Source organism: Falco punctatus (genome assembly GCF_963210335.1).
Source record: "Falco punctatus genome assembly, chromosome: 2".
Lineage (NCBI taxonomy): Eukaryota > Metazoa > Chordata > Aves > Falconiformes > Falconidae > Falco > Falco punctatus.
Genome location: NC_137581.1, coordinates 53,924,493 through 53,949,820, shown reverse-complemented (window position 1 = coordinate 53,949,820; position 25,328 = coordinate 53,924,493). Strand labels below are relative to the sequence as shown.

The 25,328-nt window shown below is 39.2% G+C and overlaps 1 protein-coding gene across 3 annotated transcripts in view; it reads right to left on the bottom strand.

Annotated features, from left to right (window-relative positions):
* Positions 1 to 25,328, bottom strand: part of GPC5 (glypican 5) — a 761,183-nt gene that overhangs the window by 599,794 nt on the left and 136,061 nt on the right. For all 3 annotated transcript variants that reach the window (XR_013926366.1, XM_080377390.1, XM_080377391.1), the window contains 2 exons: positions 23,356 to 24,050; positions 234 to 367 (listed from right to left, as the gene is read on the bottom strand). Coding sequence is in view for 2 of the 3 variants with exons in the window: in XM_080377390.1 (XP_080233516.1) it covers positions 234 to 367; positions 23,356 to 24,050 (829 nt within the window). In the remaining variant the exon portion in view is untranslated. The remainder of the gene's footprint in view (positions 1 to 233; positions 368 to 23,355; positions 24,051 to 25,328) is intronic.

Genomic DNA, 25,328 nt, shown 5'->3' with positions numbered 1-25,328 from the left:
CACCAAATGACTCTGCTCATAGATCCGTTATTTCAGAAAACAAAATCTAATCATGAAACTACTCTTTCCAAAATGTAACAGACTGTATCGCTGAAATGCTTCATTCTTTGCAGTCTGTGTTTAGTAATTCATTCTCTAGTAACGCATGCCACTGCATTGAATATAATCTATTCTGTTGTAAAATTATTGGCTTACTTCAGTATGTCTTTCTGGCTGTAAAACTAATGTCTTACTTTCTTCTGTTGGTGAGCGTCTCTTCACTGTCTCTTGAGAACATCTTCAATATTTGATTATCTTTGTTCTGATCAAAGGAGCAACTTGGAGACTGTATAGGCTTCCTTACAGGAGGACCACATACTTTGCTCACCTAAAAGGAAAAAAAGCCACAAGAAGAAAAGAACAGATGTAAACAAAAAAATATTATGTCTCTCTCAATTCACTTTAAGTCCATTTTAATAAGAGAGAAAGTTCCATGGACATTAATATAAGAAATTTATCATCGTACTTCTTAACACTATATCCATAACAAATGCAGTAAACACAGTTACAGTAGGAAAAAAACCCAACAAAATCACTCCTTTTGAAGGAATACCAGGTGTATAAGCAAGACACCACATGTATTTTATTGATTGTGGCTTTTTTTCTTCCTGTAAGGGAAGTGTATTGTCATGCAGATAGTAACAGCAACCTCAGAGAACATGATGTGTTGTGAACAGCAGCATATTTCCATCTTTTCTGTAATATACCCCAATCACATTTTTAATATGCATTGAATTTTGTGATTTCTTTCAGGGTTGATGAATTATTATGGCATGTTCAGCACAGTTACCCAGAGCATACAGTGAACAGTCAGCATGGTGGAAACTTGCATTACAATGTTGCAAGATGTACATTTAATGATCCAAGATGTAAGTTTAATGATTCAGACCATAGATGTTAAAAATATCAAAGGATTTTATATGTCTGGCTTTCTGAACTAGATGTCAATAGATACAAATTCACATGAACACCTATTTTCTTCTTTGAAAAATGTGATACTGATTATTTTGTATGATAGAGTATATCAATTCATGTTTGTAGCTCATTATTGTTCCTAGTCATTGAATAAAAATAATTAGGGCAATACATATTTCTTAAATAAGAGATACTTTATGCTGGGGATCACATCAGACAAGATATTAAGCAGACTGAACAGCACATGTTTTGTGTAAGCTAGCATGCATGCACTACTGAGAAACTTACACTGTATGTGATTTATGAAAACTTGTCAACGTTTTTAAAAGAAAAAGGGACAGGAGATCACTGTTGGCTCTAAGAGAGGGAAGGAGGCTCTGTCTCATGACAGGCATGGGTTAGGCATGTAGACTGTTGTAGGTCTTAGGCACTTTGCATATCCGAAAGAGGCGCCTTAGCTGTCCAGGCATTCCAGAGAATGACTGCAGGGTGGCAGGGAGCCTGTGAGGGGAGCAGAAAGATTGTGGTGATTCGCTGGCTAATACACACCCTAAGCGGATGAGTACCATTCCTTCGTGTCAGGGAAAAAAAGGAAAAAAATTGGCACCAGTTACAGTAAAGTGGAAAAAACATATTTATTCAATCCCACTAGGAAGGCAGGAGAATCCACAGCTACCTCTATTTCCTGAATTTACAATAAAATTTCATTGTATTTTACTCTGACTTAAATGAACAAATAAAGAAAATAAATAATTTTTACAGTCATAGTGGCTTGGAATATGGATGATAGTTGTTTTATATGTATTATACATTTGCTTCAAAATACTGTGTAATGACCTTTCTGCCTGTTTATGCTTTTTGAGTGAATGACTCAAGAAATGCATTGCGCTATAGTGGGAAATTTGCATTCACTGGTATTTTTAAAAATAAACCTTAGTTTCAGATACAAAATCTTTCTTAAAAAATTAATCTTGGGTAAACTCTACATATATAAATACCGTAAAAATCCAGTCATTATCTGAAATGTGTGTTTAAGAACTGACTTTTTTTATCCAGAAGTGCGTACAGCACCATGTACACCTCTGCCGTTCCCACGAAGTGCACGTCAGTAATCATACTGCTGAGAACTCAGCTCTGTTTATGACAGCAGCAGCTCTCACAGCTGAAAGTTAGCTCAGCAGTCTTTAGCAAAGTCACTTACTTCTTCAGACATAGTTTCTGAAGGATTAGCTACTCCAGCATGTAAAATGATGACATTATCACCTGTTACCTTTCTCATAACTCTGATATTTAAACCCCTGGGACCACTAACTGACCAGCTGGCTTTGTGTGGTGTTGGTTCTTCTTTTTTGTGTTTGGTACATCACACCTGTATCACTTACACAGCTGAACCCAGTGTCATCTTCTAACTGCTCACTAGTGGCCATCACTTTTGTGTCATGTTTAAACCGTTAACAGTACTTGCATGGCAAATGAACTTTTGTCTCCCTCACTGGCCCAGTCTTCCCTGTCACCTGGCTTCTTCAGTAAACCTGTGCACATGAAAAAGGTCATATAGTCTGACCCAAATAATTTAGAACCAAAATGTCAGTATCTCATTTCCCAGTACACGGCTAATGATAGTCTAAAAAATAGATAAATATACTTCCCATAATAAAGTCTGCTGCTTTTTTATTTTTTTTTTTTTTTAATGCATTCCTTATGTCTCCAGGAATAAGTAGATGGTATAAATGTAACACCACTTAGTTGTATTTCCCATGTTTTCTGATAGACTACAAACCATATGCTACATTGTTTCTAAATTTTTAGTCTTGGGGCTGCAAAATTTACCTTCCAAGTAAAAATTTGTTCAGTGCTATTACCACCAGTCTTGAGAGGCACAGACTAGAATCAAAACTTTGAGAGAAGGGGAATGCTCTCATTACACTAATCATCTAACAAATGACCATTTTGCAGCAATATCTGATGGGAATGTATTCTTACTACCTTCCAGTTTCACTGAAAGGGTATTCCCACTGAATGTTTCCACAAACTGAGCGTTTTTCTTGGCTTCAAACACAAAATCCTCAAAGAGTGCATAAAATTATTCTCAAAGGGGAGCACAAATACCCTGGGAAAAGTGAGATTGAAAAATGACCAAAAATACTGCTCAGGAGAGAATTACACACCTCACTGAGTTTCAGGAAGAATTGAAGACTGCTGTAATATTTTAAAACAGACAAGCTTCAGCAACTTACTAGGGGGGAGTCTGTTGTTTTGTAGGGGTTTTGAGGGGTTGGGGTTTCTTTTTTTTGGTCAAGTGTTCTTCAATATTGCATACTATTTAAAGGCGTAAGAAACCTCAAAAAATGATAAAACTCCCGATTTTCACAATTCAGACAAATCTATTCTCATTATACTCAGCATGCTGTTATTATGCACAATTTGTATGCCACAGTATGATGACTGGGTTAATTAAAAGCTCTTGTAATAACCATGCAGTTAAATTCCAATTAGTGCCACACATGAACTTTATGGCAGTTTGATTTTGCTTGGTGCAATTCCATATAACATCTACTTACGGTTACTTACAGTTTGGAAAACCAGAGCATCATAAACCTTTGCATTTACACAGGACTTGAAAATTATGTGAGCATCATATTGATAATGGTGGGACACTGTCCTCTTAAGTTCACACGCTCAAAAGAAATCAGTCACATTCTTAGGTTTGGTTTGTTGCTTGTGTTTTTTTTTTCCATCATCGAAACGGTTCCTTCTGACCTCTGCATTTCTGCTGAAGTGATTTTATGCCAAATGACTGAAGCAAACTGAATGCACAGTCCTGTGGTGTGTTTCAAACTAGATATGCCAAGTCTCAGTGATTAGCTATACCATAATCTTTAAACGCTGCCACTGTGCCAGAAATAAGCCTCAGGAATCCTGAGAGACTCTCTGCTGCACTTCAGGTCACAGGCTGTTGTGAAATACACAGAAAAGATGAGCATCTTCTAGTTTTGCAGCCTGTAGTCTGTTTCACTAGTTCTTACTGCTGTGCATTGTAACAGAGAAGAAAATGCTTCTCCAGATATAAAACCTCTTGGGCTCAGACTCGGCTCTAGCTGGGTACCAGAACCAGGAGTCTGAAAATTGCCCATCTTTTATGTTTAACTGTTTCATGCTTCTTTTGTTACATTCACCAAGCAGTGTAAGTTTTTGATACATACATATATAGGATTTCCTGTAAATGGGGTATGTGTCAAGTATTCACTAGACTGACACGGTCTCTCAGACCCGTAAGCCATCAGTGTGGCCATAGACCATGCAGGCATTTAAAACTCCTTTTATCTAATGCATGTTTTAGTTAGTCATTAGTCTTGTGGCTTTCAGTTCTAGCTATCAGATCACAATCTTGTCATCGTCCCTTACAGTTAAGTCTCCTCAAACACTCAGGAGCAAATGGATAGCTGATGGCAGGGATGGACATTTGTTAAAAAAAACCCTGTGGCTGAGTTTTATTTTCTAGGAACACACAAGTGAATACTTTCTTGAGAAACAGATTCTTGATGAGTCACAAGCACTTCCAGCAATAGATTACTAATCAAACTACCCAAAATATTCATCCAGAAAAACAATGCATTAAATGTTTATGAATTTCAGATTTAATCCTTGCAAGTGGATGTGCAATACTTTCAGATAGTTGGCTGTGTGTCAAACAGGAGAGAAAAAGAAGACCCATACAGCATGCTCTTTCTTGCACCTCATTCTGCAAGCAGCACAGGAGCAGACAGCTTCCCTGTCACCAGCCAACACAGGGGCTTGGCACCTTCTGATCATCTAAGCAGGTGAAAACAAAGATTTCTCAAAGTAAGATTAGCTGCTCCTTTTAATTTGGAACACTCTCCAGCCGAGCTCCTGCTGCAGGAGGCAATATACCCCCCCACTCAGCACGGGTTTCCCTCCTCTTGTCTTCATCTAGTGACACCGCAAGAGGGGGCACCGGTATCTCAGTATTTCCAAGCACTCGTGCAGGTTGTCACCGTTTGCTGCTTGAAACGGCTGTTTGTTTAGGATCAGGCTTCTGTTGCAAAGAAAAATGTATTTTGACATGTGAGAGCATGCACATGTGCATGGAAGACTGAAGTATTCATTACTGAGACAAAATTAAAAGTTCTTGAAAACAAGAAGAGCAAGCATTTGGTACAACAGGCCGTTTTCCCTTCAGAACAGGAAAAAAAGATGTTAATGAGACTGTTTTAGGAAAGAGCCGTGGAGTACTACCAGTGTTTACAACTCAGGAAAATCATGCAGAAATTCTGTATTAATTCCTTTGTTTTCTTTGTAAATTTTGTGTTCTTTCTCTGTGACTACTTGTCTCTTTCTCCACTGCAGCCTCTTGGCAATACATTTTAGGCACCCAGAACTCTATGCAAGCTCAGGAGTTACAGGGGCAACTGCTAAGTTTCACACATGGGTTTAATAATTTTATGGAACTTGCAGGAGAAGTCCAAGACAAGCTGAAAGGGGCAAACACTGTGAATGACAGCCTAGAGAATTACAGAGTAAAGCTGATACTTAGAATAATGCTTGCACAAATTATTAAACACTCAATTTATAATCACCTGCAAGACAAACCTTAAATGGACTTGCCAAATGATGATAATTTCAAAGCAATTTTATTCAAAATTGTAATTAAAAGCTCAGGTGAAACATGAAAAAGTGCATTTATAATTCTTCAAGTGATATAGAGTTCGAAGTTGATTCAAGCTCAAGAAATAACCAACCCAATTCAAAGCAACCTTGTTAAATGTAGTAGTTTGCCCCACACAGAACCAGATGGTACTGAGCAAAGACAAATGCAAACTGCAAGATATACAAAATGCAGACCCACCGGTGGGAGCCTCACCAGAAAAAACAGAGGATTACATGTTGCAATAAAAAAAGGAAAAACGTTTCCTGTGATACATAAACAAAAGCACAACTTTGAGATACTGAACTAATTATTTTCTGGCACTTAGTGTGGTATCAATGGCATCAATGTAGACCTTTTGGGGGAAATCTACAGTCAAGATGGAGGAACAAGGAAGACACAAAAATGTGAAGAGTTTGCAAACTAGATTTTTTTAATCAGTGATTATTTTTTTATACAGTTTTGCAAAAGACTGCTGTCCAAGCTGTTGGATTCTGGGAGCCACCATCCACAACTTTCACGTGAGTGCGATTCGTATCCTCCTCCTACCACTCCATCTACCAAAACCAATGCTCCAGCCCAAGTTCTTGAGACTGTCCTCATATCTTGTCAGTTTTTAATTATCTCTGATTTCCTTCATAATTTTGCATCTTCTGATTGTAAAATAAAATCTAATAGCTCCTTAAATATTAGTTACTTAATATACTTTTAATTTGTGTCTTCTGCTCTTTAATTACTAAAACCTTAAATGGTTTTAATTCTGCTGCTCCTTTCATGAGGGACTAACACTCAGCAAGTCTGCCAGTAAAAATAGTTTATCCTTCTGAATGGGGGTGGGAGGAAAGGAAATTATTTTTTTTTTTTGTTTAATGTCTTAATGTCAGGGGAAATCCTAATGTTCTCAGCCAAGTTACCCTGCAGCCAGAATACAGCACTGCCAGTTCAAACTCTTCAAAGGCAGTTCAACAAAAACTGCTTCTTGTGAGAGGCTGCCAGCTCTCCCGATCCAAGTCTGCTTCAGTGGATGCCAAGGTGTTTCATTTATGTTCAGTGAAAACACTCTGTGATTCTTCTCTGAAATGCAATTATATAAAACTGGCAGTAGCCCTTTCCAAAGATCATCTGCCTGTGTGTAGTTAGACTGATTTATCTGTGCTCTTTAGTGGTTAAAATATACTTTATTGCTCCTTACTTCTGTGTGCCCTGCAAGTACAGGTCTGACACAGAGGGCTAGTATTATGCCTTCTTGTCTGATACAGGCAGAATTGTTCATTAAATCTAAGTCTACCCAGGGTCACCTGTGTAAACCAAAAGAAATGCAGTAGGAATGTGACTATCAATGAAAGAAGAAATGGGGCTCTATAACCTTTATCAGGCATGTCATTCACTTAAAAAAAAAAAAAAGCATATTACAACTTACAATACATAAAGCGTTTGTGGAAGCAAATCAAGTTGGCTGCATCAGCATATCTGCATGATGTATTTACACTTTGTGGCAAGCTGCAATTTATGTTCCAAAATTGTGAAAAGGAGAGCAGTTTTGAATGTAATATCTGAAACAAAAGTATGTAAGTCAATGGAATCATGCACACTTACAGTAACAGTGATAATATATTATTTCATTTAGCATAAGACACTGTCAACAACTCTTTAAGTAACTAGAGGGTCACTTTTCCATGATAATAAAGAATCAAAAACAATCGGGGGGTGGGGGGGTGGGGCTGGGGACGAGATGAGGGAAAAAAACCACTATGTAGTTAGTCCGCATTTCAGACAACATATGTGTTTCTCCCCCATTCCAAACTACACCTTATGAGATGGTGGGTTTGCTTCCTGTATCTCTACATTAAGTGTTTCAGTGTCTCCTCATCCTCTTATTTGAACCTGGACAAATGAGTTTTCCTTGAAGATCTTCTGTATGTACAAGACTGCCACTTATTCATACATGTTCATATCATTTCAGTCGGAAAAACTCATTTGCTTGAAAATCACAAAGCTTTTCTCTTCCAGTACAAAGGATTGTTAGTGCTTTGAGGGCCAACGGAGACACCGTAAGTCTACTGAGCTCAGTAGTGAACTGTTACTCTGTTTCACAATGAAAAGGAAGAGCACAGAAAAAACACATAGACAGCATGCAGAAAGGATTCTGAGGTGACTTCGTCCTTTACATTTCTTTGTGCCTCTTACTTTACATTGGGAAAGGAGTGAAAAGCCTCCTTTCTTCTCTTTCTTCAAATACAGAGAACCAGACTGCAGCATGTTCAGCCTCTTTGAGCATCTTCCTTACCTTCAGTTCAGGTCCCCAGTGGACACATTCAGACAAGCCTGCCATGGTGCCAAAGCAGTTAGACATCCGGCACATCACCTAAAACCAGAACACGATGGCAGCCTTGACTGCTTACTCCACAGGTCTCAGGGTCCCTATGCAGTCAATGGGAAGAAGGCGGCCATTTTGGATCTGTGTACTTTGCCCAAATTTTGCCTAATCTTCTATTAAGACAGAAAAAAAGGGAGGTATATTAAAGATCCTATGCTTTCCTGACAAAAGGGATCTCAATCTTCAGAAGGAAGCGCAGCAAACTGAAAGATTCAGGTAATTTCAATTTGTGAAGTGGATTTGCTCTAAATACATTAAACAGGAATGCATAATGCATGCTATGATATGTTCCTACATTATCTACTTGGCAGTCTATACTGAACATACCTTATGCAAACCTGCACTCATCGTTGCTTGCCAAAGCTCTGTGTGTGTGTTGACAAGTGTGATGGGTTGACCTTTGGGGGTAGGTCTCTTCTCCCAGATAACAAGTGACAGAACAAGAGGAAATGGCCTCAAGTTATGCCAGCGGAGGTTTAGATTGGGTATTAGGGAAAGTTTCTTCACTGAAAGGGTGGTCAAGCATTGGAACAGGCTGTCCAGGGACATGGTGGCACCACCATCCGTGGAAGTGTTTTAAAAAACACATAGATGTGGTGCTTAGCAACATGGTTTAGCAGTGACCTCGACAGTCCTGTGCTAACAGTTGGACTTGATGATTTTAAAGTACTTTCCAACCTAAATGATGCCATGATTCTATGACTGGCTGGCTGCCAGACCCCCACCTAGCTGCTCCCTCACTCTCCGTCTTCAACGGGACAGGGGGAGAAAATAAGATTAAAAAGATCATGTGTCAAGATGAAGACAAGGAGATAAGTCACCAGTTACTGTCACGGACAAAACAACTTCAGCCTGGGGAAGATTAATTTAATTTACTGCTAGTTAAAAACAGAGTACCGTGGTGAGAAACAAAGATAAAACTAAAACCACCTTCTCTCTAGCCCCCTCCAACATCCCTGGCTCAGCTTCGCTCTTTCCCTCCCAGCCTCCCTGCCTCTCCTCAGCCCCTCCAAGTGCTGCAGGAATGGGGGCTGTGGCCAGTCCATAACACTTTCTCTCTGCCACTCCATCTTCACAGTTTCCCCTTCTCCAGCATGGGGTTCTCCATGGGCTGCAGGGTGGAGGTCTGCTCCACCATGTTCTACTGCATGGGCTGCAGGGGCACAACCTGCTTTACCACGGTCTTCTCCACAGGCTGCAGGGTGGGCATCTGCCCTGAGCACCTGCAGCACTCCTGCCCCTCCTCCTTCCCCAGTCCTGGTGTCTGCAGGGCTGTCTCTCTTACTTTCCCCCCTCACTCCTCACTGCCACATATCATTTTTCCACTTTCTTACACATGCTCTCCCCAAGCCTCCGCCGCCTTGGCCCTGAGGTGGGGGGGTTGGAGCTGGCCGTGCCCAGCCTGGGGCAGCCCCGGCCATGCAGCCCCCACCGGCGCCGGGGCACCTGCGCCCCATACAAGTAACTCCACTGCAGGAGCTGCAGGGGAGGAACCTGAGCAATTTGGCAAATGAATTGAGAAAAGCACTTTTCAGAAAACAGTGAGACATGAACTTGACACTGGATTTGAAGCTCTTCTCAGCACAGGTAAGAAATGCGTCCTCTTTCATTTCCATAAATTAAAGGATAATTGGCCAAAAGAAGAGGAATTGGGAATGATGTATCCTGAAACAGGCACCAAAAGCTGTGCCACCACATACTCAAATGCTGAGAAGCTAAGTAATGTAGCAATTAACTTTATTTAGACAGACATGGTTTCATGGCTTCGTGTTCTGCTATTATATTTAAGAAATTCTTGACAGAAACGAGTGCTTCAGTGTTTGCCACAAATTTGCCAGTGTATCACAAACCTTAAAATAAAGACACTAACAAAGTATTAGCAAGTGTGTGCCCAGAAACATGTATAATTTTTATTTTTTCTTTCTAATTTGAGAAGTAATGCCCAGATAAATGAAAGCAGCAGATCATACACTAGCACACATTTCTCCAAAATGCGGGAATAACTATGGACATATTACTGCCTCTGCCAATACTCTATGCATGATTCAAACCCCTTTCTCTACACATTAGAAGCAAGTGGACCAACTGCACTGGAAAAGGACACCAATTCTGAGCAGAATTCTGCAGCACAGAGTTTACAACAGGGATTCCAACATAGAAGAGATGCTCCAGGATGGGATTACCACTATTTTTATGTTAAATGTTGTAGCATATATATTGTTGTTATTTGGAAGACACCTATTTTAGTTACAAAATCCGTAAAACTACATGGGCATTTACAGGGGTAGTATATAGTGTGTGGAACAGGGGCAAGACTGCAGAAATAAGGGTAATACTTCAGACCTCAGTAGGTCCAAGCTACTGGAATACATAGCAAGGACAGATCAAACCAGAAAAGATGGTCAAACCACTAAGTATGTTCAGGTAGGAAGAAAGCCTACTATTTAATGAAAACAACTTCTCATTAGTTAGAAACAAGCCATAAACATTTGTTTTATTTTTGCTTTGTTTTCAAAGTTCTCCATCCACTTTTCTGACAAACGAAGCCCGGATTAGCCTCAGAAGAAAACCTTTTGACACCAGCAAGGAGCTTTTCCACTTCAAAACAATGGGGAAGTGAAATATAACACTAGAGGAATCTGAATTAGATGGAAGTCATGACTGCAGTACAGTTACTTCATGCTACATTAAAAAAAAAAAAAAAAAAGACATGTATAAAAATATGTTGTTCTTTATTATATAAGCACTACAGTTTTTCACAGCTACAGCTGGATGCATATCCATGAAGGAAGAGAAATGGAAGGTGATGGTGTTCAACCGTGTGTTAGGTTTGATATCAAACCTTCCTTTAGGACACAACGATACTAGAATACAGACATGTATAAGATGAGGACTTTAAATCCAATTACTGTTCAGCAGTTTCCACAAATCAGTTTGTATCGATCTTGTGAAGTAATTTAAATTCGTCAATTTATCAAGTAATTTAAATCCAGCAAAGTAACTTTGGCAGAGACATAATGTCAAAAGCTTCAGGCAGAACCTCACATTTTATTCCAAAGTCCGCTTTGCTGAAAATTATGTATTTAATTTTTTAATTTTTTTAAAAAAAAAAGTATGAATAACTATATGGCATGTTGTTAACTTGGGTATCCTGAGGAATTTCATCCAGGCTTCCAGATTGTGTAAGGAGCAATTCACTCACTTTTGCTTTGACCAAAGATCTGTGAAATAGACAATGCGTACTAACTTGTGCAGACTTGGATTTAACATCATGGTAGTGAATACCTTGCATGGCAATGTTCATCAGCCTTAAGATGAAGCCAGTGCCCACATCCTGCACTAGAAGAAGAATACCATGAACCTGATAGGTTCCTGCCTTGTCCACGACGCCCATTTATGGGCCTATCCCACCACAGCTACCAATTCAAAGATGGTTGGTTCCTCCGTAAGAATACTGCCCTGATGCACCCACCTTGCAAGTAATTTCAAAAGAATCAAAGAATTGTTTAGGTTGGGAAGGACTTCTTGAGGACATGTAGTCTAACATCCCTATTCAAGCAGGGTCAGCTGCAGTTGGTTGTCCAGATTCATGTCTAGTTGGGTTTTGAATATTTCCAAGGATGGAAACTTCACAACCTCTCTGGGCAACCTGCTCCATGGAATGCCATTCTTTTATTATTTCTGCCCATTGCCTCTTGTCCTGTCAGCAAGCACCACTGAAAAGAGCCTGGATCCTTCATTGGCTCATATGAGGTGTTTATACACGTTGATTGATGAGATTCCCCCTGAGCCTCTTCTCTCCAAGCTGAACAGTGGCAGCTATCTCAGCCTTTCCTCACATGAAAGATGCTTCAGTTCCATAATCATCTTCGTGGATGAACTCACTTCAGTCAGCCCATATCTTTCTTGTACTGGGGAGCCCAGAACTGGACACAGTATTCCAAGTGTGGCCTCACCAGTGCCAAGGAGAAGGAAAGGATCACCTCCCTCAGGCTGCTCATAACACTTTGTCTAATGCCACCCAGGAGGCTGTTGGCCTCCTTTGCTGTGGAGGTGCATTTCTCATGTTCAACTTGGTGTCCACCAGGATCCTTAAGACCCTTCTTCCAAAGTTGCTTTCCGGTCAGCCCCCAGCATGTACTGGTGCATGGGTTTATTCCTCCTCAGGTTCAGGATTTTTCATTTCTGTTTGTTGAACTTCATGAGATCTGCTCAGGTCAGTTCTTCAGCTTGCCAAGGTCCCTCCGTATGGCACAACCATTTGGTGTATCAGCTACTCCTCCCAGTTTTCTATTGTCTCCAAACTTCCTGGGAGTGCACTCTGTCCCATCACCCAGGCCATTAATGAAAATATCAAACAGTATTTGCCCCAGTATCAACCCCTGAGTACAACACTAGAGACTTCCGTCCAACTGTACTTTGTGCCACTAGTCACAATCCTCTGGGCCCAGCCACTCATCCAGTTTTCAGTCCTCCTCACTGTGCACTTTGTCAGCTTATATTTAAGGATGTTGTAGGAGACAATATCAAAGGCTTTAGTAAAGCCGAGGTAAACACTATCCATCACATCCATATCCTAGCAAGGTGGCTGTCGTATCAAGGACATCCAGTTGGTTAAGCATGGTTTCCCCCTTTGTATATCCATGCTGATTACTCCCAATCACCTTCTTGTCCATGTGTTTGGAATGGTTTCCAGGATTAGTTGCTCCATCACATTTTCAAGGATTGAGGTGAGGCTGATTGACCTGTAGTTTCCTAGATCCTCCTTCTTATTCTTTTTAAAGATAGGGGTGACATTTGCTATCTCCCAGTCTTCAGGAACCTCTCCTAGTTGCCAAGACCATTCAAAGATAATTGAGAGTGACCTCATAATAACTTCAGCCAGCTGCCTCAGCACTTGTGGGTGCTACTTGGTAGGCCCCATAAAATTGTGTGTGTCTAGTTTAAGTGTTCTAACGTTACTGCCCTAACCTTGTTCTTCTTCACTGAGGGTAAGTCTTCATTGATCTTACCCTTACCCCTTACCCCTGGTCTCCAGGTCCTTGAATTTCTGAAGGCCAGTCTTACTAGTAAAGACCGAGGTGAAGAAGGAAATGGATACCTCAACCTTTTCTGTGTCCTGGGTCACCAGATCCCCTGCCCCATTCAGCAGCAGACAAACATTTTCCCTTGTCTTACTTCCACTCTTTACATACTTGTAGAGTTCTTTTTTACTGCCTTTCCCATTACTTGCTAGATGCAACTCCAGACTGGCCTTGGCTTTTCTAACACTAACCCTTCAGTATTGGACGCTAACACCATACTCCTCTTGGGTCATCTGCTCCTGCTTCTACCTCTTAAACATTCTTTTTGTAAGTTCAGTCAAGAGCTCTTTGCTTATACCATGCAGGATTCCTGATGTCTTTGCTTGATGTCTTACTCATGAGGACAGAGCTTTCTTGAGCTTGGAGGAAGTGATCCTTGAATATCAACCAGCTCTCCTGGATCCCTCTACTCGCCATGGTCATACCCCATGGGATTCTTCCAAGCAGATCTCTGAAGAGGTTGAAATCTGGTATCTTGAAATCTAGGGCTGTGGTCCTCCTTTTTGCACTGCTTAGGATATCGAACTCTTAACATCTCAAGGCTGCTCCCAGCTTTCACATCCCTTACATATTCTTCCTTGTTTCTAAGTGTCAAGTCCAGCAGAGCACCCTTCCTTATCGGTAACTATGCCAGGAAGTTGTTGCAAACGCACTCCAGAAACCTGCTAGATTGCTTGTTCACTACTGTGTTGTCCGTTCTAGCAGATACCAGGGTGGTTATAATTCCCCCATGATGTGTGTTCCTTCCAAATCAACATCTGAAGCAAGAAAAGGTTGACAGGCAGCACACTTATCTTGACTACTATCAGCAGGGTAGTGTCATCTATCCGCAGGTCCTCTCATGTCATATTTTGAAGAAAGTCTGCCCATAGAAGACTCTATCTATACCCTCCAGCTGAGATTTTTCACCCTCTTTACCTATTGAAAAATGAAATTATGACCTTGCGCCCTCATCACCATAAAAATGAAGGCTTTTGGCATCCTGAAAACACAATGACACTGGCTGCATCAGCCTGGCAGTGCCCTGAAAAATGGTCTGGGAAGTGTCAATGACATTTTCAGTGGTTACAGCATTCTGTACACTTGTTTCCAGCAAGAAAAGAAAGCATTATGCCTAGAGGAATGTCATGGTTTAACCCCAGCTGGCAACTAAGTACCACACAGCCACTCACTCACTCCCCCCTCATCCAGAAGAATGGGGAGGAGAATCAGAAAGGAATGTAAAACTCAGGAGTTGAGATAAGAAAATTTAAGAAGTAAAGCAAAAGCTGTGCACACAGGCAAAGCAAAACAAGGAATTCATTCCCCACTTCCCATGGGCAGGCAGGTGTTCAGCCACCCCCAGGACAGCAGGGCTCCAGTATGTGTAACGATTACTCGGGAAGACAGACATTATAATGCCAGATACCCTCATCTTCCTTCTTCCCCCAGTTTATATACCCAGCATGATGTCATATGGTATGGAATATCCCTTTGGCTAGTTTGGGTCACTTGTCCTGGCTGTGTCCCCTCCCAATTCCCCGTGCCCCTCCAGCCCTCTCACTGGCAGGGCCCAAGAAAGTGAGACGTCCTTGACCCAGTATAAACATTATCTAGAAACAACTGAAAAGATCAGTGTGCTACCAAATCCAAAACACAGCACTACACCAGCTGCTAAGAAGAACATCAACTCCATCCCAGATGAAACCAGGACAAGGAAGAAGGTGAAAACAGTCCAGGAAGAAGGAGCAAGAAAGGGTGAACAGGGACAGGCTCAACAATTTGTCCCTTGCAGTCCTAATAGATCCTGTAGCAGAGCATTGGTGGCAGCAGCACAATGCTACTCAAGAGCTGGTATGGTGGATGATAAAAAAAAGCGTGACACACTTTGCCATGGAAACAAGGCATGAAAACAACCAGAAGGTGTCTGCTTTTAAAGGAAACAGTACAGGTAGAGAGACGAGTCAAAAGCCGAGTGAAGTAGTTTGTATCACATATAATCTCAAAAATGAGAGGAATAGCTAAAGAAGAAGATGCAGCACATCTGAGCTACTATAACTTTCAGATCACATGTGGTCTCTGCCAATGGAAACTGCAGTCTGTAGCTGGATGAGGGGTCTTCTCTGAAAACCAGCAGTGTGTACATCATCTCCCTGTGGAAGCTGTGTGCTCTGGCCTGGCAGAGGGATCCTGGTGCTGGGTACTCTGCTGACCCCATTACCAACTGCCCAGCCTTCCTGCTCTCCCCTGCAGTTACAGAGACTTGCCAGTGATGGATTCTCCCTGGCTGATATCAATGAGGTGCTTAAAACCAGCTACAACTTACCCCACCTGCAATGTACACTGCATTTTTTATAAGCTATGTGGTGTTGTCGACAGTGAAACCTGGCAGTGCTCTGGCTCCTGTGCTGCTGTTGTAACTAAAGCCCATAAAAGGTAGAGGGTCGATAACAGTGTGGAGGACCTGCACATCTTACCCAGGACCCAAATACACTTCCCTCGCCCTTATTCATTCACCCTTTCTCCCCACTCTTCTGCATCTTATTTCAGAGATAATCTTCCTGTTCTTTCCCAGTGAGAAACTGCAAGCCAGTAACCCACCATACACACTACACAAGTATACATATATACTTACATATACATAGAGTGGCTTGGCTGTTTGATGCCAAAAGGCCACTGTTAATTATCATGTCTCCCTGCTGCTTTCCTGTCCGCTGGTTGCAGTAGGACCAAAGTTTGAGAGGAGCTAGTGGAGCCAGGTGGGCTGTCCATACTGGGGCCATCCTAAGGCACACAACTCTGCTTGCAGCACCGACAGTACTTCTCTTTCCTGCCCACGTCAAGTGCACCTGGTGCCTTGTGTTAAACAGGGCTCTCTTATGAAGGGAGAGTGATTGACACTCCAAGGTAATCATAGCAATCACGACAAAGGAGCAGGAGCATGTATGTACAGAAGCATGAAAGAGAGGGAAGTCTTAGATCCAAATAGGGTAAGTTGTCCGTGCCCTCAAGCTGCCCTGTTTTTGATGCAGCACTGGAGAGCTCCCTCAGAATGATGCCACCTGTATGTCTCTGAATTGTACAAATGCTGGAAAAAGTTTTCTACACAGCAGCAGATGAATTGCAGACAAATGCAGTCAGCTATATGGAAGAGCCAGCTAGATATTTGTCTAAACTTACCTCCTGCCAATCAGATAAAGTATAACTAGAATGTCTGCAATAGAGAAATTTACTGTGCAGTTTAAATATAAACAATATGGACAACAAGCCAAAGCAGTCATAAATTATACAGTGCTGTGTAATCTCCTTAAATGGTAAAATAATAAGTGATTAGGTTATTTTATAACAATTGGCAGTTTCACTTTAGTACATACAGTAAATTAGGCTGTGAAACTATGTTTTCATGTAATTAATTCTTATGTGGATAGCTTTTCTTTCTTTTTAACCGGGGTTTTGATTTTCAGCCTATGCCATTTCATAAAAGCATTCAGAATAGAAAAGAATAGAAGAGACTATTTCAGTTGGAAGAGACCTACAGCGATCATCTAGTCCAACTGCCTGGCCACTTCAGGGCCAAACAACAATTAAAGGATGTTATTAAGGGCACTGTCTCAATGCCTCTTAAACACTGACAGGCTTGTGGCATCGACCACCTCTCTAGGAAACCAGCCACAGTGTTTGACCACCTGCTCAGTAAAGAAATGTTTCCTAATATCAAGTCTGAACCTCCCCATTCATGAAATACTGTATTAATATTTATTTAATAAATAATGAAAATTTGCATGCATCACTTCCGAATGTTATATTTCTTATTTTGTTTTAGGTTAATAAGAAAATTAAGGTGGCAAGAGTAAATGTAATTTTTTTCCATTTATAAAATTTCAAAATCCAAAAGAAGGAGTCATGAATAATATCAAGACTATGAAGTAAGAAAACAAAATCCAAAGAAGCAAAATTGAGTTTAAAGCCCTTACCCATTTTGCTAAAGAGTATGTAGCATTCATAGTCCTGAAAATCAAAGAATGATGAAAGGTTCCTCTACTAATGAGGAAAAATAAGATAAGCTAGTGGTAAAACAGTCACTGAATTTGATAATGAATGTATGTCCCTTCTGTGTATGTACTGTTAAGGGCACTGAAACACATGGAAATAACATTAGAAAACATTTATATGGCATTGTGTAGACAGACTGAATTATTTTAGGGGAAATGTTTCTTATTTTCCTCCTTTACTCTGTTTTCCTGAATTTTCACTTTTAATGGAAATGCTTATTTTTTACTTCCATTCCTCTGTTTTCCTGAATTTTTATTAGATAACTCCTAAGTTTTTCAAGAAAAATCATTATAAATAATGCTTGAAAGTCCAGCCTAATATTTACAGCAAAATACTGTAATTATATTTCTGTTATCAAATCAATAAATATTTTGGATAACATTTTACTGTGTATTTTAATATGCATAAAGAATACAGATGTCCAGTTCAGATGTGCTGAGTACAATTTTTTATGATATCTACAACTTTCTTTTTAAGTTATTTCCAATCTCTTTCATGACCTGACTTATACATAAGGCTTATAACAAGCATTTTCTAATATTAAATTTTTTTCTTAAAAGAGTGACAAATTTAATTATTTTTTAATACAAGTTCAAATAGCTTGTGAACTTACTTCAGTTGATTGACTAATGCACTCTTAACCAAGCAACCAAAATGCAGTAGCTGTGAAGCAGGGATCATAAAGCTGTTGTATCTCTAGGCATATAACCATGTAAGTAAATAAATTAGATTTTAGATACTAAGAAATTGGGTTCACAGGTTAGCTACTTCAAAGGATGGTCACCTCATGCACCTCTTTAAGTGCCTTAAGCTGTCAAGCTATAAAAGTTACCAAATACTCAGGCACAGCACTCCCCAGTTAGAAATGCTGTTAATCTGGTCTTTTGTTGACAACTAAGCTTACTCCTTTCCAAAACTAAAACCTGCAGTTATACCATAGCTTCCAGGTGTATGTTTTGTATGTATTTGGGATTATCAAAGGATCTTTTTCATCACTTCCATTCTATTCCTTTTTTAAATATAAGACATTAATTGGTTTAGTGCACTTCTACAGCATTTCATTTTCTGGAATGGCTTGGAATAAGGCTATATGAGTTTTCACTAGAGAAAGCCCAATAAAAAGTAGTTACAGAAAACAGATACTAGAAGGCTTAGAACCCCCCCACACAAATATTCTATTCATAATGTTTGTGAGTATGTCTCTTCATGGGAACATTACATTTAAAATGTCACTATTATAGCAGTTCTGACTGTTGAAGTGTTTATAGCTAGTCATCTCAAGGAAAAATAATCAATAAGGAAATAAAGCTCTAAATACAGTCTATTAAATTCTTCTTCCTGCTAGCATTCTATGACACAAGAAAGATCTTGTTTTGTTTGTAGTATTAACAACAGATTTAAAAAAACAGTCAGACAAAAGTCTCTTTTCATACGATATAATTATTGCTATAACACACACCTTAGACACATAACTTAGATCTTCTTTCAGGATTAGATTAAGATCAGTGAAAGGATTTGAGAATTTGCAGAAGTTTAACATTTTCATTATCTCCAATTGTTTGGAAAACTGATCTGATGAAAGTCCACGACTTAGAACACAGTGACGACATACTGGTTTTGAAAATTCCATTCCAAAATTTTGTAGGCTAATATTACATACCAAAATACATACAAGAATTTTACCAAACCCATAGTATAAACTCCTCACTTTCAAAATCAGGAAATGCCAGAATTTGTCTGTGTGATTTTAATTGTTTCTGCTGTGTTTCTGATTCCCACATTTTTACATGCATATATAGCTTTTAATATCATGGTCACGTACTTGATTGTCCTCCAGATCCCCCAATCATCAGTGCCCAGAATACACAATGAACAACTAATCAATATTCTTTTTCATCTCTTTTATTCAATATTAATCCAACCACCACTGGTCTTTCGGGAATCAAGAAAAATAGTTTAATGTAAAGTTTGGAGGAATGATTTAATTATAAAGCATTGTGACTTTTTCTCTTCTGTCTCTTTCCCCTTGTCCTTCAGCTCTTGCCTCAGACCTATTTACCTCCTTGTTTGTTCCACTGCAATGGACCCCTCAGCTGCTGTGTTATCCAACGCGTTACAGCACAAGTCTTCACACACCAAAATAAAACCACAGCTGAGAGAGATTCTCTCTTACAGAGAGCTCCCTCAACCAGCTTGACTTGCAGCTGCCAAAGCAGCATGCACACAGGGAAATGGGCAGAAACACACAGCTGAGGATGGTGCACTTGGGCAACCCAGAATGAGACTGGCTTAAGCTGCCATTGAACCACAGTGTGAGTGACACAGGAACTTGCTCTTCCATGCCTCAGGGCCATGCCATTAACCCAGGCATAAAGGGAACAGAAACATGCTCTGATGCTGGGGACAGCAGGCTCCACCCACACCAATCTTTGTAAATCTTGCTGAAATCTCACTTTCTCCTTCTGTCTTAACACTGACAGTGACTAGCATAATAGAACCGAGGTAACATGAAATGATTTAGGATAACTTGTAAAAGGTTTCCATAGGTTTTTGTTTGCTTCTTTGTTTTTTCTTAAATAAGGCTTAAATGTGTTGCAACGTTCTTGTGCATTCATCCCTGCACAGTTGTCCTCAATGGGGATTTCCCTGACTATACATGCAAGCTCATGGACCAGCTTGTGGCAACTCAGGCAGAGCACAAAGAGAAGTACAGGGTGAATCTACAAGGTCCTTTGTAGCAATAAGCACTGTTTAAGAGGTGAAAATGCTGAAGAACTACATACCACCTTTTTCAGATTATCTTAATGACGAATGCTGTTCTTGTTCTGTACCATGCAGCTCTCTTAAACCTGTTACATCGTATACGCACGTCTGCTAAAAAAAAGTCTGTTCCAATTCTTACCAGCTAAAAAGCATAGGGTCCACTATGCACTGAGCATAAACAGTAACAAAAATGTATATATATATAGACTTCAGAAACACAGAACTGTTATTAAATATATGACTGTGTATATAGATAATGCGAACATATATATAAATGTGGATAGTTGCACAGCCCACACATCTCCATTAGATTCTGCAGAACTGTGTAAAATAATGCCCAGATATAGAGGTGACGAACGGGTGCTCACTTACTGGTCAGTCAGCGGAGCTATGTGAGGCAGAAATTAAAGGTGTGAACTTGAAACAGGAAGAACAAAGGGAAAGAGACATTCCAACTGAAGACAGTACGGCACTACTCTGCTGACCAAAGTAGAAAAGGGAACAAGTTGTAAGTTATTGGGAAAAAAAAAAAAAAAAAGTTTTGTGAAAGGAAGGCATGTTATATAGGCATTAGTGGTCTTTCCATACATCAGATTTAAATATAGATATCCATGCAACACACTAGAAGAAAATCCTTTACATATAGTTATTTGCACAAACATAACATGATTAGATAGAGCTCTACAAATACATGTATCACTAAAGAGACTGCTGATTCTCATGACAACATTTGCATATATAAATAAAAAATACTTCCAAACATTTAATTTTTTTTTCTCTCTGCTTCTTTAAAACTCATAAAAGTACTTATTATGGTGAAATTCACTTTTAAAACTGCAGAGACTGCTGCGTGCCTAAGCAAGCCATTACTTGCTGGCTCATAATCATCTTTTCTGTGTCTGTCAGAATCACTGATGCATTAATTGCTTATCAGAATTTGAAACAGTTCATGAGTCACTCTAAAGATAAAATAAATAAATATTAATGAACCAATTTCAACAGAATTCATGTCCTCTGCCTCTTAAAGCTGAAAGACTGTATTTACTACACACCAGAATTAGTTCTTGATACCTAATGTATGGGCAAATATGAAACATGTTCAAGCCATATTCAGCAAATCAGAATTGACTAAGTAGATCACCATGTTTCAAGGGATCAATGCATCATAGTCTTCTATGACCAAATTATAGATCAAAGAGAGAAAGGACTGGTCAATTATAACATAGAGCTTAACTGAAAGACATGTCTAAATGCATAGGTTTGATGCAGATTAAGTGAAAAATGAAATATTTAGGTTTAGAGTTCGGAAGTGATTCTGTATGAGAAGATCTTAACACAACAGAAGTAAACATCTGATCTTCAGATGAAGACAGTGGCACATAATATCATTACATAAGAAATGTTAGTATTCCTTACATTGGATGAGGGAAGGGGAGAAGGAAGGCATATAGAGTTTTCAGGAATATCAAAATAAAGCATTTTTCTTTGGGTCAATCTGAAATTTTCATTAAGCCAAAACACTGGATGGAAGGCTCTTCACACATTTAAATTTTTACTAAAATTGAGTGAAATACACTATTTTGGAGAGTAAAAACTTTCATTTTGAAAACATGAGTGTGCCGAAAGACTTCTAAGTCTGGGCCCATGACAGTTCACTGTTGAAAATCCAAGTCTAAAGCTTTTCAAACTAAAAGACCCAGGATGAAATAGGAAACAGAAATCCTCCCCTTAAGCTTTTACTTTTGTATTCTAGGTTGATCCTGAAAATTGCAGGAAAAATGTTCCCCCCAAAATCTGAGGAAGAACAGGGAATATCCCTAAAAGGCAATTGTTGCTCTAAAAAATAGTAGGAATTAGACCGATATCAGTGAGCCACTTTTGAGTCAAACTGTTAGTGAAAAACCCTTTAAAAAAAACCCCACAGTTTTTCTCAGGGAAGTTCAGCAGCAGGAGATTCTAGCTAGTATAAAGGAAATAAAATAGTAAATTCACGGAAATGGGCAATTTCCCTGTTACTCACTGACTACAAGCAGGGTGAAGAACCCTTTTTGATAGACTGTGGGGTCTTAGTACAAAATGAAGAATCCTCTACTTATTGTATTAGGTCAAGCTGTTTATTGTCAGAGGTCATATCAGCAGCTTAGCAGAAGATGCTGCTTCAACTTCAGCTAGTCACATAAAGAGACAGGCTGTGGCAGTCTTAGAAGTATTACTGTACCTCAACCGATGCCACACCACAGTGACACCCAGACACCCTGTTTATGTCTGTGTATACTGTAAAACTAAAAGCATCTCCCCAGAACAAGACATCCAATACAGCATTAAATACAGAATATGTCACTGTCAGTGAAGTCTGCATGTAAGAATAAAGAGAAAAACACAATTACAAAATTTATTGTGGATTAAATGTAACATAGGAAGAATTAGTTTTTTAAAAATTTGCAGATATACTAGCTTTCTTTCTAATGTATAGCCAAATAACACATATTTTCCCTAACAGTATCTTAAAATTCTTTATTTCATGCATTCATAGCTAACATAGCTCTCACATAACTTGTTTTTTTCTCTTGAGTATATCTAAGGAAGGACTTAGGTCATGTTATAAACAAACTGTGCTACTTCCTCTGACACCTACAAAATAATGCAAATAATATATGCAAAGTCTTAGGTTCATTAAGACAGGCCACTGGTATCTGTAAGAAGTATGGTTTAAATTTATCATTATGTGCGTATAAGATCACAATGAAGGGATTAAACAATTTTCTTATATTCATGAAAAACATTTTTTGTGCTCCTAAAAATTATCCTGTCGTATAACAAGTTTCCAATGTGCAAAGAAATATTATTGCTGAAATTTAACACTGTCATTTACACAAATGTCAGGGTATTATTCTGTTTTTATAGAATATTTGTGGAATTATTTTTCACCAGATAAAACACCTTCCTCTCATTAATATTCTAAGTTTCCAAACTTAATGACACATTTCATTGTTCACTCTTGCTCAGCAGAACTTAACAGATGCATTTGTGAAGTTAAAACTTAAAGCTATTCAGTGCATCTACTGAAAATGTTAACTACTAAATAAAAAGGGTGAAGGAATAGAAGTTTCCATTGGACTGTGCAACAAGAATTTTCACTGAGCACAATTTTGAAAAAAGCTGTGATTTCATGGGAAATGGGAAAAGATAAACTCCACACCAGAATTCTTCTCATTTTCAAAAGCCTTTACTGTAAATGCTGCCAAAATATTCAATCTCCATGTGACGCTAAACTTGTGAATAGAATATGGGAAATTACCAGGTCATGTGCACGATTAAAATAAAAACTGGCAGTGCTGGAAAAATGTGTTGTCAAACAAAGCTGAACTTGGACACAGATGTGTTCATCACCATAAAAATGACCAAACGAGTAGTACTTAACAATGCTACTTTCCTTAGTGTCACATTTGCAGTAAGCGTAGATAAAAAAAGCTTCTTACCTGCTCAGATAATTCTGGCCCATTGATGTGAGCCTGTACGACAGCGTCATTAACAAGCAAATGAAAGTTCAGAAGCACGTGCTCGATGTCGTATGTTCCACTCATGGCACTTGAGAGCTCCTCCAGGGACTGAATATATACCCGCCAGTGAAGATCAACTTCTGCTACGTTAGCCAAGCAGCCTCGGATGATGTTGAGGCAGTAGCCCATACAGGGCCTACTTAATGTGAGCCCCTGGCAATGGGGGCAGTACTGCATTCTCAGTAAAGCCCTGCTGCAGTCTTTAGAGAAATGCAGATGATCTGTTGTATTGATCACTTCAATCCCCAAATTCAGAGCCTGCAAGAAAGTCCGGCTGGGTAACAGTGACCTTCCCATTTGACCTATGGCCTTTTTGGGAATGTTACCAAAGGGCCTGATGTCTCTCCTCTTCATTCGGAGGCACTCCGCATATTCCAGTGAAATGTCAGTCAGACCAGGGTTAATCACGTGGTTGTAAACTACTGGGAACAGGGTGTCAAAAAATCTGTTGACAAATTCCTCTGTGTTAACGTCTGTGCCAAATATGAAAAGTCCAACATCTGTGAAAAACTCCTGAACACGTGTAGTAGCCTCAGCAGCCATGTTTCTATATGCATTGCAGAAAAGTGTGCTTGTGTAATTCTCAGCCAGTCTGATAAGCATTTCAAAGGTTTCTGTAATAAGAAAAAGAACTTCATTATTTTTAAGACTTAAAAAATAAGAAATTAGAGCAAGAGCTTAAAACAGTTACATCAGGACATCTTGACATTTATTCCGAATGCATTTATGTATTTAGGATTTATGGAGACAAACTTCTCACAAAGCGTGACAACTACCTTTCGTATATAGGCAAACACTTTACAAGTTATGTTACAACACAATTAATAATCTATATGTTTTCCTGGCAGGATATATTAAACAGAGTCCAAAAAAATATAAAAGGAAATAAACTGTAAGCAGAGTTATTAAGTTAGAAAATACAGCAAAGCCCTACTATATCTGTCTACATATATACATACATTAGCTCTCTCATCTCACAACTCATTCTGCAAGTTGCAACAGAAAGTTAAATGCTGTCAGCCACTCCAAGTCATTCCTCTTATCATCCTACATCAATGGGCAAAAGTAACATTAAACTATTTAAACAACTCTTCTATTCCAGTAAAACTTAACTTTTAAAAGATTAGTTTTGTCTTCTTGTCTTGCAAAGGAAGGAGATGTACCAAACACACATGAGAAGGTGCCTTTGAACAGCACTGTTCAGCCTGGCAATTGCTATGGTCAAGCAAAGTGTGTGAATGTGCAGAACTGCTCTCCTCAGGCACTGAGATGGATACACCCTAACTAAGCCTCAAGATCTGCATAACTGGTAATGCCTGAACGGACAAACGTATTTAATTTCATGTGTTAGGTGGCAATCATTAAGTACATTGAGTAGTTTTTAACAGAACAGTTAAAGTATACTGGACAAGTATTCTCTCCTGACTTATCTATCACTTGCAGGCAAGGAAAAATGCTGGTTTTCAAACAGAAAAAGAGTGTTCACATTGAGGAATTTCCTATATCCATCTGAGAAGCCTGCACTTCAGGGAAGGCAAAGGAGCAATGTATAGATCAAAAGTACTTACCTTAGAGATGAGCATAAAAATACATAGAAACACGTAAGTATTAACTCCTTTTAAGCACTGAACGGCTATGACTCAGTAACTTTTATTCATCCAAGCTTTACAAGTTTTCATGTATTTATTTTCTCACATTTATTTTTAATAGTGGGACTCTATAGAAATAAAGTGAGGAAAAGCATGAAGTACAGTTCATACTGTCCAAACAGTGATGTTAAAAATAGGCAGAATCAAATAGTGTCAAACTATGTCAGGCCATTACTGAAGCAATCTGAAGTCTGATGCTAAGTCACTGACTGAAAGGAATAGTAGAAATTGCATAATACTTTT